General features: G+C 37.0%; 1 protein-coding gene across 1 annotated transcript in view; it reads right to left on the bottom strand.

Moving 5' to 3' along the window:
* Window positions 1-16331, bottom strand: part of EAF2 (ELL associated factor 2) — a 55665-nt gene that overhangs the window by 23173 nt on the left and 16161 nt on the right. The window contains 2 exon segments of the mRNA NM_001046507.2: window positions 7117-7262; window positions 9301-9437. Coding sequence (NP_001039972.1) covers window positions 7117-7262; window positions 9301-9437 — 283 coding nt within the window.

Here is a 16331-nt window from a genome sequence, read left to right as displayed (position 1 = left end):
CAGTAACGAGGTTTTCCACTTTGACCACCTCTAGTCAATGCTGAATTGAAGGTTCTACTTGGTACAATAAGTTGTGAAAAAGAAATAAGTATCAACAGATTGGAAAGGGAGAGGTAAAATTGTCATTATTTACAGATAACATGACTATAAATGTAGAAAATCTTAAGTTACCTTCAAAAAAAGTTCAAGAATAATGAGTTTAGCAAGGTTAAATATAACAAGGACAATATACAAAAATCAGTTTCATTCCAATCCCAAAAAAAGGCATGCCAAAGAATGTTTAAACTACCACAGAATTGCCCTCATTTCACATGCTAGCAAAGTAATGCTCAAAATTCTCCAAGCTAGGCTTCAACAGTACATGAACCAAGAACTTCCAGATATTCAAGCTGGATTTAGAAAAGGCAGAGGAACCAGAGACCAAACTTCCAACATTTGTTGGATCATAGAAAAAGCAACAGAATTCCAGAAAAATATCTACTTCTGTTTCACTGACTACGCTAAAGCCTTTGAGTGTGTGGAACATGACAAACTGATGAAAATTCTTCAAGAGATGAGAATACCAGGCCACTTTACCTGCCACCTAAGGAACCTGTTTGCAGGTCAAGAAGCAACAGTTAGAACTGGAAATAGAACAACAGACTGGTTCCAAATTGGGAAAGGAGTATGTCAAGGCAGTATATTGTCACCCTGCTTATTTAACTTATATGCAGAGTACATCATGCAAAATGCTGGGCTGGATGAAGAAGAAGCTGGCCTCAAGACTGCAGGGAGAAATATAAATAACCTCAAATATGCAGATGACACTACCCTTATGGCAGAAAGCAAAGAGGCACTAAAGAGCCTCTTGATGAAATTGAAACAGGAGAGTGAAAAAGCTGGCTTAAAACTCAACATTCAAAAAACTAAGATCATGGCATCTGGTCCCATCATTTCATGGCAAATAGATGGGGAAACAGTGGAAACAGTGAGAGACTTTATTTTGGGGGGCTCCAAAATCACTGCAGATGGTGACTGCAGCCATGAAATTAAAAGACAGTTGCTCCTTGGAAGAAAAGCTATGAAAAACCTAGACAGCATATTAAAAAGCAGAGACATTACTTTGCCAACAAAGGTCCATCTAGTCAAAGGTATGATTTTTCCAGTAGTCATGTATGGATGTGAGTGTTGGACCATAAATAAGGCTGAGTGTTGACGAATTGATGCTTTTGAACCATCAAAAGAAGTCTTCTTCTTAGAAGACTGTTGGAGAAGACTCTTGAGAGTCTCTTGGACTGCAAGGAGATCAAACCAGCCCATTCTAAAGGAAATCAATCCTGAATATTCATTGGGAAGACTGGTGCTGAAGCTGAAACTCCAATACTTTGGCCACCTAGTGTGAAAAGCCAACTCATTAGAAAAGACCCTGATGCTGGGAAAGATTAAAGGCAGGAGAAGGGGACGACAGAGGACGAGATGGTTGGATGGCATTGTCAACTCAATGGACATGAGTTTGTGCAAGCTCCAGGAGATGGTGAAAGACAGGAAAGCCTGGAGTGCTGTCGCATGGGGTCGCAGTCAGACATGACTGAGTGACTGCACAACAACATAGATAATTTTGACAAAATATTTGAAGGACCTGTATGCTGAAAACCATAAAGCATTTCTAAAAGAAATGAAATATTTAAATAAATGGAGAGAGATACTGTGAGGAAAAAAAAAACTGTCCATATATACGTGGGTCTATTTCTGAACTTTTATCTAACACATAGATCTATTTGTTTATATTTATGCCAACACCATATTGTCTTGTTAGCTTTATAATAATTTTGAAATCAGGAAGTTTTAGTCTTACATCTTTGTTCTTTTCTTACAAAGTTCTTTTGGGTATTCTAGGACTCTTCCATTTTCACAAGAATTTTAGAATTAGCGTCTCAATTTCTTACAAAGCTTGTTGAAATTTTTATTGGGATTGCACTGAATTGTTTGCCATTTCCTTCTCCAGGGAGTCTTCCCAATCCAGGGATCAAACCCACGTCTCTACATTGACCGGTGGACTTTTACCACTGAGCCACTAGGCTCAATAATATATCTATATATTATATGTATACATCATGCATATTATCTAAATATATATATTATATATACATGTACACACATACATTATATATTATATAGATAATGATATGTATATATCTATATGTATATTATACATCTATATATAGATAGATATGTATATATATAATGGAATACTGCTCATCTACAAAAAAAGAATGAAATAATGCCATTTGCAGCAATATGGATGGACCTAGTGAATTAAGTTAGAAAGAAACAGACAAATACCAAGAAATTTGTATGCAGGTCAGGAAGCAACAGTTAGAACTGGACGTGGAACAACAGACTGCTTCCAAATAGGAAAAGGAGTTCGTCAAGGCTGTATATTGTCACCCTGTTTATTTAACTTCTATGCAGAGTACATCATGAGAAACGCTGGACTGGAAGAAACACAAGCTGGAATCAAGATTGCCGGGAGAAATATCGATAACCTCAGATATGCAGATGACACCACCCTTATGGCAGAAAGTGAAGAGGAACTCAAAAGCCTCTTGATGAAAGTAAAAGTGGAGAGTGAAAAAGTTGGCTTAAAGCTCAACATTCAGAAAACGAAGATCATGGCATCCGGTCCCACCACTTCATGGGAAATAGATGGAGAAACAGTGGAAACAGTGTCAGACTTTATTCTTCTGGGCTCCAAAATCACCACAGATGGTGACTGCAGCCATGAAATTAAAAGACGCTTACTCCTTGGAAGGAAAGTTATGACCCACCTAGATAGCATATTCAAAAGCAGGGACATTACTTTGCCAACAAAGGTCCATCTAGTCAAGGCTATGGTTTTTCCTGTGTTCATGTATGGATATGAGAGTTGGACTGTGAAGAAGGCTGAACGCTGAAGAATTGATGCTTTTGAACTGTGGTGTTGGAGAAGACTCTTGAGAGTCCCTTGGACTGCAAGGAGATCCAACCAGTCCATTCTGAAGGAGATCAGCCCTGGGATTTCTTTGGAAGGAATGATGCTAAAGCTGAAACTCCAGTACTTTGGCCACCTCATGCGAAGAGTTGATTCATTGGAAAAGACCCTGATGCTGGGAGGGACTGGGGGCAGGAGGAGAAGGGGACGACAGAGGATGAGATGGCTGGATGGCATCACTGACTCGATGGACGTGAGTCTGAGTGAACTCCGGGAGTTGGTGATGGACAAGGAGGCCTCACGTGCTGCGACTCATGGGGTCGCAAAGAGTCAGACATGACTGAGCGACTGATCTAATCTGATATTATATCATTACACATGGAATATAAAATATGAATACAAATGAGCTTACCTATAAAACAGATACAGATTCATAGAGAACAGACTTGTTGTTGCCAAGGTGGAGTGTGGGAGAGGGATGGATTGGGAGTTTGGGATTACCAAATGCAAACTATTATATATTATATATATATGTGTAACTGAATTGCTTTGCTGTATACCAGAAACTAACACAACACTGTAAATCAATTATATTTCAATCAAATAAATTTTTTAAAAAGACCCAATGAGATACCACTACGCATCTTATTAAAATGAATCCAAGCTTTGATATACATTAGAAAAATGTAAAATCATACAACCACTTTGGAAAACAATTTGGCAGTTGCTTAAAGAGTTAAATATACACCTACCATATGATCCAGCTATTTCACTTGTTGTTGTTCAGTCGCCCAGTCGTGTCCGACTCTTTGCAACCCCATGAACTGCAACATGCCAGACCTCACTGTTCCTCACCATTTCCTGAAGTTTGCCTAAGTTCACGTCCATTGCATTGGTGACACTTACCAGCGACGTCATTCTTTGAAGCCCTCTTCTCCTTCCCCTCAATTTTTCCCAGTATCAGGGACTTCTCCAATGAGTCAGCTGTTCATATCAGATGACCAAAATACTGGAGTTTCCACTTCAGCATCAGTCCTTCCAATGAGTATTCAGGGCTGATTTCCCTCAAGATTGACTGCTTTGATATCCTTGCAATCCAAGGGGCTCTCAGGAGTCTTCTCTAGCACCATAGTTTGAAGGCATCAATTCTTTGGCATTCTGCCTTCTTTACAGTCCAAATCTCACAACTGTACATACCACTGAGAAGATCATAGCCTTAACTATACAGACCTTCGTTGGCAGAGTAATGTCTCTGCTTTTCAACACATTATCTAGGTTTGTCATAGCCTTCTAGCCAAGAAGAAACTGTCCTCTGATTTAATGGCTGCAGTCACCATCCACAGTGATTTTAGAGCCCAAGAGGAGGAAATCCGTCGTGCTATATCCACCTTTTCCACTTCCATTTGCCATGAAGTAATGGGGTCAGATGCCATGATCTTACTTTTTTTTAATACTTAGTTTTAAGCCGGCTCCGTCACTCTCCTCCTTCACCCTCATCAACAGGCTCTTTAGTTCCTCTTTGCTTTCTGCCATTAGAGTGGTATCATCTGCGTATCTGAAGTTATTGATGTTTCTCCCACCTATCTTGATTCCAGCTTGTAACTCATCCAGCCTAGATGTTGTGCTCAGTGTAGAGGTTAAACGAACAGGTGACAGCAGACAGCCCTGTTGTACTCCTTTCTCAATCTTGAATCAATCATTTGTTCCATACAGGGTTCTAACTGTTGCTTCTTGACCCACATATAGGTTTCTTAGGAGACAGGTAAGATGGTCTGGTATTCCCATCTCTTTAAGAGCTTTCCATAGCTTTTAATGATCCACACAGTCAAAGGATTTAGCATAGTCCATGAAACAGAGATAGATGTCTTTCTGGAATCCCCTTGCTTTCTCTATGACCCAGCAAATGTTGGCAATTTGATCTCTGGTTCCTCTGCCTTTTCTAAACCCAGCTTGGACATCTGGAAGTTCTTGGTTCATGTAATTCTGAAGCATAGCATGCAAGACTTTAAGCATGACCTTACCAGCATGGGAGATGAGTGCAACTATCCACTGGTTAGCACATTCTTTAGTACTACCCTTCTTGGGAATTGGAATGAGGACTGACCTTTTCCAGTCCTGTGGCCACTGTGGGGTCTTCCAGATTTACTGACATATTGGATGCAACACCCTGATGGCATCATCCTTTAGGGTTTTAAATAGCTCTACTGGAATTCCATCGCACCCACTAGCTTTATTAACAGTAGTGCTTCCTAAGGTTCTGACTTTGCACTCTAGAATGTCTGGCTCTGGGTGACTGACCACACAATCGTAGTAATCCGTTCTTTAAGATATTTTTTGTACAGTTCTTCATGTATTCTTTCTATCTCTTCTTGATCTCTTCAGTGTCAACTAGCTTTCTACCATCTGTCCTTACTATGCCCATAAGGCCTTCTTATCTCTCCATGCTATTCTTCGGAACTCTGTATTTAGTTGGATGTACCTCTTCCTTTTCCCTTTGCTTTTTGCTTCTCTTATTCCTTCAGCTATTTGTAAAGATATCCTCAGATAACCACTTTGCCTTCTTGCTTTTCTTTTTCTTTAGAATAGTTTTGTTTGCTGCCTCCTGTACAATATTACAGACCTCTGTCCATAGTTCTTCAGGCATAGTTAACTAAATTGAATCCCTTGAATCTATTCATTACTTCCAGTGCATATTTCACTTCTACATATTTACTCAAGATAAAATATTTGTCTTTTCAAAAATTTATATGTGATGTTCATAACAGTTTTATTTGTAAAAACCAAAAACTGGAAGCAACTCAAATGTCCATCTTCAAGTTGAGCAGATAAGCAAATTGTTGTCTATCCATAAAGAAGACCACTACTCAGCAGTAAAAAAGGATTGAACTATTGATAAATGCTTCAATAATGGATGATTATCAAAATAATTATGCTTAGTGCAAAAATCTAGACATAAAAAAAGAGGACATACTATATGATTCCACTGATATAAATGTCTAAAATAAACAAACCAATGATAGTGACATAAAGCAGATCAGTACTTACCTAGGAATGGATGGGGTGGGGAGGACTGGCATAGCGGTATTACAAATGACCAGGCAGAAACTTTTTAGAGTGATAAGTAAGTTCACTGTCTTGGTTGTGGTTGTAACTTCGGGATGTACAAATATCAAAACCTAACAGACTGTAGTTTAAATACCTGAAGATTTTGTGTCAGATATACCTCAATAAAGCTGTTAAAACATGTACAAACACATGCACAAGTGATACTACATGGCTTCTGAGCCTGTGTAATTAAAAAAATAAAGATTTCACCTCCACACTTCCTTTCTCCTTTCACTCTCTCTCAACACTTATTCTTGGAACCTAGCCACTAGGTTGTGAGGAAACCTAGGCCACCTGGAAGGGCTATGTGTACTCTAACCATTATAGCAACAAGAGTTCTGAGATTTTATTTTCCTTATTGTTTGTAAAGTGAACACTAAAATATTAGGGATCTAATACTATACTGGGCTTAGGAGGGGGCAAGAGGAAACAGTGATATATAAGTTATGAAGGCTAAGTGTAGAAGCAAATAAACTTTGGTGATCAGGATCTTGCTCCTACCACATTTAATTACAACAACACAAACACCCAAACTGCAGCTAGAAAAGAAATAGATATATAAGTTTCCTTACTTTCAAAGGGACTGTACTTCCCTAGAAACACCTTCCTGCTGAGAAGTGAGCATCAATTCAGAAGAACTTGCCTGCTGCTTTGGCTTCCTACATTTCCTCACTTCACTATTGGTTTGGCAACATCTTAGACATCTCTAGTCTGGCTATACATTAAAAAACTTCAACAGGAAGATGCTGTGAAGACCTGAATTTGAATTATCATAACTGTCAAAGAGAAGAAAACTCCAATTACATGTATTTGAACTTGTTCCTCTGAATAATAAATAATAAATACTTGTTCCTCTGAATAATAAAAAATGTAAATTCTGTTATACATAGGCTCATGTACATAAAATCATTAAACTATGTTCTTCCCCTAGAAAAATCCATAATTAAAAACATGTTTTTAGAATATTATGGTTAGTTTGCTTGTCAATTAAAATGAAAGATTTCACTTAACATTTATTAATAATTTCTTATAAAGGGACATTGCATACACATATATTTTACCTCTTTCAATATCGTCCATCGGAGATGCTGGGGACATCTTGTCTTCGGATGGAGAATGTTTTATAAGATTAGGAGTCCTAGCTGAATTTCGCATTTGTTGCTGCTGCTGTTCTATTCGATACTGAATTTTACTGCTTCCTTCAAACCTGCCATTAAGAATAGCAAAAGGTCAAAACCAGTATGATGATTGCAATATAACAACAATTTCAACTTACAAAGCTGCTAAAACTGACAGCTTGTTCTTTATTCTGCTGCTGCTGCTAAGTCACTTCAGTCGTGTCCGACTCTGTGAGACCCCATAGACGGCAGCCCACCAGGCTCCCTCGTCCCTGGGATTCTCCAGGCAAGAACACCGGAGTGGGTTGCCATTTCCTTCTCCAATGCATGAAAGTGAAAAGTGAAAGTGAAGTCGCTCAGTCGTGTCCAACTCTTCGCGACCCCATGGAGTGCAGCCTACCAGGCTCCTCCGTCCATGGGATTTTCCAGGCAAGAGTACTGGAGTGGGGTGCCATCGCCTTCTCCGTGTTCTTTATTCTAGAGATCTTTAAAATGACATTCAAAGATTAAAGTAGTAATTTAATTCATTATATAACAAATGTTTATTGAGCCCGGCTATATACATGGCATACACACAGGTTCATTGAAGGATACAAATGTGAATAAAAACAAAACCACTGCTCCAAATCAAAGAGATAAGACATACACAAATGACTGAAATAAAATGAAATTATACATAAGTATACAAGAGGTACAATATATTCCATAAATTTTGAAACTTTCATCCTGTTAAAATTAAATCACTCCCACATTTTTCATTTTCATTTAAAACATTAAGACATGTTACTAAAGAAGATTTGTATACTCTCCTTTCAATACTTTTAAGAAAAGAGTATGTATAAATAATACAGTTATGCTTTGACTTTGTTGCTCCCATTTCCAGTCACCAAATCCTGCTAGTTCTTCCTTCACAAAGTATTTAGAACTTCACTTTTCTCTTCATTCCTACTCTCAAGAATCATGGTTTATGCATTTTTCTGTTTCCCACATGGTTTCATTTAAATCGATTTGCTTGGGATATTTACATTGCAAAACAAGAATGTAAGCATGTCGATCCCTGCTTAAAAGAACTTTAATACAGTATATAACCACCGCCAATAAGACACTGTACTAATTTCATAGTTAATATTGAAAGCATTAGCTCACCTAACTCTAGCTTCTTCCAGCCTCATTCCCCATTTCTAATATTGGTACACAAGCAAAGAAACAAATTTCTGCTCTATTCAAGTAAGTCTTATTCATAGGTTCCAAATAATTCAGATAAATTCCTACCTTGATTATGTCCTCATGTTCTCTCTGATAATTAAATCAGTATCTTCTAAACTTTTCTACCAATAAAAATCATCTGAGAGGAGAGGATAATTAAAAAAAAAACAAAAAGCTTCCTAGGCCTCTTCCCTGATCAGTTGAGTTTGGGAACTCATATGTTTAACAAACACACAAAGGTAATTCTTATCACCAAATATGTTTGGGGAAAACAGTCCTAAATTTTATCCTCCTCTTAAGGTACATCAATAAGAGCTCCCTTAATGCTCTGGTGAACCATAACTTCTCCCTTCTTTTAATTCCTAGAACAAGTTTTGTCTATACTATTAATATTTTTATGGCTTTTAGAGCATAGCCCTTTATGCTACATGTTAATTAATCTACTGCCTATCCCCACCCCACCCTCCAAAATCTGAGTTTTTTTAATGCAATTATATGTTAACCCAATTAAAATGTAGAAGTTTTGAGGTTACTATTTGTATTGGAAATTCTCCCTTTTCTTGCTTCACGTTTTCTAGGTGCTTGATAAAATTTTACTAACAATAATGATATTATTTGGAGAGTGCATAATGACTCCTTTCAGTCCAGTTCTACAAACATATCTACAATAGAATAAAGATATAACTAAATATAAGAAAACATTTAGAAACAAAAGAAGCTTTTATATATCATAGGGAGAAATGGTAAAAACTTCTGGCTAAAGGATCTTCATCAAATTTAAACTTGCAAAAAAATCAAAACATCTTGCACCACATAGAAAAATCCTTATATAATAATGTGACTTAATCCAATAACTTTTTTCATTGACATTTTCTTAGCAATTTATGTGTTGATAAAATATTTCTTTCATTAACCACATACCTTGTTTTTTTTACAGTGATGTTGCTGCTGAGTTTTTCTAGACGACATTCCCCAGTATCATGGTTAATAATCAAAATGCATTCTTTTAAGTAAGGTTTCTTTGAACCTTTGAAAACAGTTACTGGTGCAGTTGAACCCTGTTTAAAAAGTTTATTATTATTGAAATTTTTCATAGAAATTCAGTTAAAAGAGACTGAGATCTTCACTTCCCTGGTACCTCAGCTGGCAAAGAATCCGCCTACAATGTGGAAGACCTGGGTTTGATTCCTGGGTTGGGAAGATCCCCTGGAAAAGGGAACAGCCCCACTCCAGTATTCTGGCCTGGAGAATTCCATGGACTGTATAGTCCATGGGGTTGCAGAGTCAGACACGACTGAGCGACTTTCACTTGAGACCTTCTGTCTTTTTCAATCTATATTGTACTTCAAGTCACCTAAGTTAATTACCTTAATTTACTACTCTAGCAATAAGGATTATAGTAAAAAACACAGATGAAGAGAGACTGACATCTCAAAATCGCTGTCTTGAGGAAAGAGACTAGAGGAAGTAGTTGTACTAAGCCAGTAAAGATTTGTTTCATAAATCTTTGTAGATTTGGTCTACAACAGGCAATTGGGATTCAATTCTAATACAGCCAATATACTTTACAATAAGGGGACAAAAGTTCTGAATTATATTCCCTACCCCTCTTCTTCCTTCTTTAATTTGTCAAATCTGAAATCTTATTAAAGTGGTGCTCCCCTATGCAGATTAAGTAAAATCAATGTATCAAGAAACATGTTGCATTAAACCAACTGATTAATTTTAGCACCCTTAAAAGTGGGCCAAGTAGACATTATATGCCTCATGATGTAATATAAAAGAAAGTACAAGGCACCATCTACAAAGCATTCTTGCCTGAGGAAAAAAAAACAACTTACAAAGAATCTAATTCTCATCAAGCCTTTAAAAATAATTACCAGCTTATAGGAAACATGAGGAGAGAGAAACAAGTTACATAATACCAGACAGAAGTTATTTGAAATCCAGAATGTGGGTATATCCTCTAGAACAATTAATCTGGCTTCTCCAGCAAACTGATGTCATAATAGAGGTCAGGGAATTTTACAGAATAAAAGAGATAAGAAACATAATATCAGAATGCAATATAGGAATATAAAATAGGTAAACATGAAATTGGATTAATTAGTCTTAATAAGGAGCCATATCCATTAAAGTCCTGATTTCAGTTTCTTGCAAATGGAGACATTTAAAACCTTAAGTGAGATCTTGGTCATATTTTATCTTCAAGATTATGAAAATTACTGATAAAACATGTGCAGAAGTCCACATGGTTTAAAATATGAAAATCTTATTTATTTATAAAGAGATATCAGTACTAGCCACAATAAAAAGAAAGAGAGAGAGACTCTAGTACAAAAAGCAGCAGCTGAAAACTGGCAGTTGATAAGAGGTCTTAATCATGGGATTTCTCAGGGTTTGTATCTAGTTTAAAGATATCATCCTTCCTCTATAATTTTCATTAAAACAAATGTGCATAGAAGTCTTACACATAAAATTTACCTTAGGAAACCAGAAAACTAAGAACAACAAATCATGGTCATTTTGTTTTGTATTAGAAGATGTTAACTTTCTTGTAATACTTTATGTAAAAATTCATTGGAATACTTTTTAATACCTGTCAGAAGTGCATTACCTCCTAGGAGTAAAATAAAAATGCATTTATAATCGAATGGAACAAAGGCTCCTATAACAGGACTTTTACTGCAGCAACTTACTACTGTGCATTAATTTGCACTAAATTTCAATCCAGATAAGAAAACATGTAAAAACCTATGCATTTACTTCATGGCCCATTGTCTCCCAGAGGTGAACACAGGTCTTTATTTTGTGTAACAGTATGAAATATTTGAAACTCAAAAACCTGTGTTTTATTTCAACTTTAGTGAAATAAGGTATAGTATTTACAAGTGTAAACTCAGTAATCTGTTTTAACATTGTACTTTGATAAAGCAGCTCTTCTCTAACTTCATTTTAAAATACGCAGATGCTCTTCCATCTTCCATCCCAGTGTATCTATCAAGCCAGATAAATCACTATTAGCTACTGTCTGTAGGCAATACACTAAGAGAGCATAGGACATCCTGCAGGCTCACCATGTGCTGTGGTTTGTGTTGGACACTTGCTATTCCATTCTCATAGCGATCTTAGGTGGTGGGTATAATTATTGCAGTTTTACAGATAAGAAAACAAACTCAGGACTGTTAAATAATGAACTCAGGATAGCATGGCTGGTGAGCGAAAGGAATGCTTTTTGTGTGTGGTTCTGAAAGTTCTTATGAATTTTAAAAAATTACTGAGTATTTTACTATAGTTTATTTTTGTTATCTATTTAGGAGAAATACTGCTGCTTCTTTGCTTTACTGTTTTTATCCCATATGACTCACTCTACCTATATTCGCATTAATCTCTTCTACTTGCCTACAGCATATCTTATGTAGACTGTGCACACTGACGGCAGAGTGTACTTAATAAAGGACTTTCCTATGTGCCCCTATATCAGTCTATAATCACTGTCTCCAGGGCAGACACAATGCTTTAGACAAATCTCTTTTGAAGCAAAGACTACAATTTTTAAGATGCCTACTAAAGAAAAATAAAATTTAATTATGTCACCAGATAAAGCATTAGGCCAAGATTTCTGTATTTAGCATTTACTGTAGTTTAAATGTGCCTGAACTAGAGTTTTACTCTCAAAATAAAATATTTTATGATTCTCACAAAAAAAAATAAAATAAAATAAAATAGGTAAACAATAAGGATCTACTCTACAGCAAAGGGAAATATGCTCAATATCTTATAATAACTTATAATGGAAAATAATCTGAAAATATAGATGGATATGTATAATTGAATCACTTTGATATATACTTGAACTAACACAACCTTGTAAATTAACGATACCTCAATACAAAATAAATGAATACATAAATATGCTATATAAGGATTTTATATGGATTTCTAGGGAGAAAAGTTGAAAAAAGACATTTTTGAAAGCATCATGAAAACATAAATATGGACCAGGTCTTATAATTAATTTCATGGTAAGTGATGGTTAGCATGGTCCTTAAGTGAAAGTAAAAATATCCTTATCAGTTAAGGATATATACATAAGCATTTGTGAATATCTGGGATTGCTTTTAAAATATGACAGGAAAAAGAAGTGGTAGGAGACTATATTAAAAACAGCAAAATGGTGATAATTCTTGAAACTCAATAAGTACATAGGAGTTCATTATACTATTCTATTTTCCATAATAAAAGGTTAAAGAACCCTGGCTCACTCCTAATAACCCACATTTACTGACATGCTCCTCTTCTATCCTTTGTTCCTACTTTCCTCAACCCTGAAGGAATTTTATGTTTCTCATTCTCTTATTTTATCCCACATATGCGTATCCCTAAACAATATATTGTTATAATTGCTTGGTTTTGAACTTTATAGAAGTGCATTTAATTTTTACAGCACTAATTATAATAATTTTGTCAAACACAATAGTAATGTTAAATCAAGTTAGAACAAGGTGACTTCTAAAAATCTGCAGCCCCACGGACTGTAGCCCACCAGGCTCCTCTGTCTATGGAATTTTCCAGGCAAGAATACTGGAGCAGGTTGCCATTTTCTACTCCAGGGGATCTTCTCCACCCAGGGATTGAACTCCTGCATTGTAGGCAGATTCTTTACCACTAGTTGCATTGTAGGTGGATTCTTTACCACCAGAGCCACCTGGAAGGCCCCCATAAAAGACTAAAGTGAAGTGCTGCTCAGTCCTGTCAGACTCTTAGGGACCCCACAGACTGTAGCCCGCCATCTCCTCTGGAGAATGGGATTCTCCAGGCAAGAATACTGGAGCCATTCCCTTCTCCAAGGGACCCTTCTGACCTAGGGATCAAACCCAGGTCTGCTGCATGCAGGCAGACTCTTTACCATCTGAGCCACCAGAAAGGTTAAAAGGGCATATCATATTTTAAAAGTTAACAATTATTAGAGAAGGCAATGGCACCCCACTCCAGTACTCTTGCCTGGAAAATCCCATGGACGGAGGAGCCTGGTAGGCTGCACTCCATGGGGTCGAGAAGAGTCGGACACGACTGAGTGACTTCACTTTCACTTTTCATTTTCATGCATTGGAGAAGGAAATGGAAACCCACTCCAGTGTTCTTGCTTGCCTGGAGAATCCCAGGGACGGTGGAGCCTGGTGGGCTGCCATCTATGGGGTCGCACAGAGTCGGATACGACTGAAGCGACTTAGCAGCAGCAGCAGCAGAGATTGTACACATGACCACAAGGAGGAGTATGAGATAAATTTTGTAATTGAGGCTGCCATACAAAAGGGATAGATTAGAGACTTCTGAGAGGTTGTGAGAAAACATGATGAAGCCAAAAGAAAGAAACAAAATTTTCTAAGACAAAACTATAGGAAGTTAAGCAGGCACAGCACATAGAAGAGGACACATCTGGAGTGGCCTACAAGAAAGAGTGAGATGTGGATCACTCAGGAGAAGCCCTGGTAAGGTACAGAGCCAGAAGCATGATCTTAACAAATATACCTACTTGGCTGGTAAATATATTTTTTAGATGTCTTCACTGAAAACAAGTGAGTAAGATATCCCCAAATAGCAACCCAAGGGCTCCATGTGACATTTAAGAGATTCACGTAATATATTCTCCTTAAAAATATCTGTATTCTTAGAATAGAAAACATTTTAAAATGCAATACTTTATTGTTACTCTGAGTTTCTGAAGAAGGAAGACTGGATAGAATTTTTTTTTATTGCTCCAAGCATTTACTTTACAGTACCAAGATCTGCACAGATACTCAATGAATGTTCATATGAGTAATATGAACATTTTTTATTATAAATAAAAGTTAAACAGGTTGTTCACAACCCCTATGCCTGCCTTCTATACTCTGAACAATTTTTAAAAAATATTTATTTATTTGGCTGTGTTGGGCCTTAGTCATGGCATGCAGGTTCAGTTACCCAGTAACATCTAGGATCCTAGATCCCCAACCACAGATCAAACCCACGTTCCCTGCATTGCAAGGCAGATTCTCAACCATCAGATCACCAGGAAGATTGCAAATAAAGTTTTTTAATTAAACTTTTTTGCTCATTAAATTGAGCACCACTCTTATTTTCAACTTCAATTTCTGACCTTACTTCAGGTCTGAAGAAAGGGGTATTAAACTACTAAGGTGCCAGCAAACTCCTAAGCATATGAACTCTCTTTGCTTCTGAATAACTGCTGAACACTTCAGAACGCAATTATCAGCTCACCTAGATTACTGCTACCCTCCTTCCTTCTTTCCTTCTAGTTTTGTTTTCCATCTCCTGACAGGCAAATCTGAGCACTTTGGATGGTGAATAACAGGAAAGGAAAGGAATCAGTAATAGAGTGGAAGAGCACAATAGTACTCCCAAAGTAACATGAGGGAAAACAAAGAAAAAAAGAAAAAAGAAGAGATGCTTCATAAACATCTTATTGAGATCTTATTCTCTTATTAACAAAAAGAGAAAACAAATTCAAACTTGGCTTAAAGCTCAACATTCAGAAAACTAAGATCATGGCACCCAGTCCCATCACTTCGTGGGAAATAAATGGGGAAACAATGGAAACAGTGTCAGACTTTATTTTTTGGGGCTCCAAAATCACTGCAGATGGTGACTGCAGCCATGAAATTAAAAGATGTTTACTCCTTGGAAGGAAAGTTATGACCAACCTAGATAGCATATTCAAAAGCAGAGACATTACTTTGCCAACAAAGGTCTGTCTAGTCAAGGCTATGGTTTTTCCAGTGGTCATGTGTGGATGTGAGAGCTGGACTGTGAAGAAAACTGAGTGCCGAAGAACTGATGCTTTTGAACTGTGGTGTTAGAGAAGACTCTTGAGAGTCCCTTGGACTGCAAGGAGATACAACCAGTCCATTCTAAAGGAGATCAGTCCTGGGTGTTCTTTGGAAGGACTGATGCTGAAGCTGAAACTCCAATACTTCGGCTACCTCATGCGAAGAGTTGACTCACTGGAAAAGACCTTGATGCTGGGAGGATTGGGGGCAGGAGGAGAAGGGGACGACAAGAGGATGAGATGGCTGGATGGCATCACAGACTCAATGGACCTGAGTCTGAGTGAACTCCAGGAGTTCACTCAGATAGGGAACCTGGCGTGCTGCAATTCATGGGGTCTCAAAGAGTTGGACACGACTGAGTGACTGAACTGAACTGAACTGAACGGAATATATATACATATATATATATATACTATAATATAACAGAAATAAAAATCAAGTATATCAACTTTGAACTAAATGTGGATAGAATTCTCCTAATAAAAATAGAAAGTGCAAATTAGGTATAAAACTGAAACACAGAATATTCCATTAATAAAAGGTATACTTAAAAATGTAAGTAAATAAAAGACACTAAGATTCCATGAACATGCAAATAAAAAGAATGCAAAGGTGGCAAAATTAATATTAAACAAGGTGATATTTAAGCTTAAAATCACAAAAACAAGGTAAAAAAGGTTTATTATACAATGATAAAAGATATACTTCATTTAAAAGTATAATTGTAATAGGACATTAAAATAGGGCTCTAGTCCTAAAATAAGCTAAAGTCCCAAGAATGTGGTGGGCTACTTTCCCAAGTGAGCTATGTAAACTTAAAGCAAAGAATCAGACTATATTCATCTTGGAAGGGACTTTGACCAACAGAGTCAAAGGCATGTAGCCATCAGACATAATGAACTCTCACATGTCCAGGGTGTGAGAGCTAGAGTTGTTGAGCAACCACTAGACATACATTCATTGCATAATATGACGTGTACCTGGAAGTTTCCTGTGGGCTATTTCACTGAAGCCCACAAAAGTACCTCACAAGATAACACTAAACATATCCCAGACTTGGACAGCACCAGTGACAAATCATTAGTAGTCAAATATCTTTTTTCCTTTCAAAATTCAACA

Source organism: Bos taurus, chromosome 1, assembly GCF_002263795.3.
Source record: "Bos taurus isolate L1 Dominette 01449 registration number 42190680 breed Hereford chromosome 1, ARS-UCD2.0, whole genome shotgun sequence".
Classification (NCBI taxonomy): domain Eukaryota; kingdom Metazoa; phylum Chordata; class Mammalia; order Artiodactyla; family Bovidae; genus Bos; species Bos taurus.
This window is presented reverse-complemented; position numbering and strand designations above follow the sequence as displayed.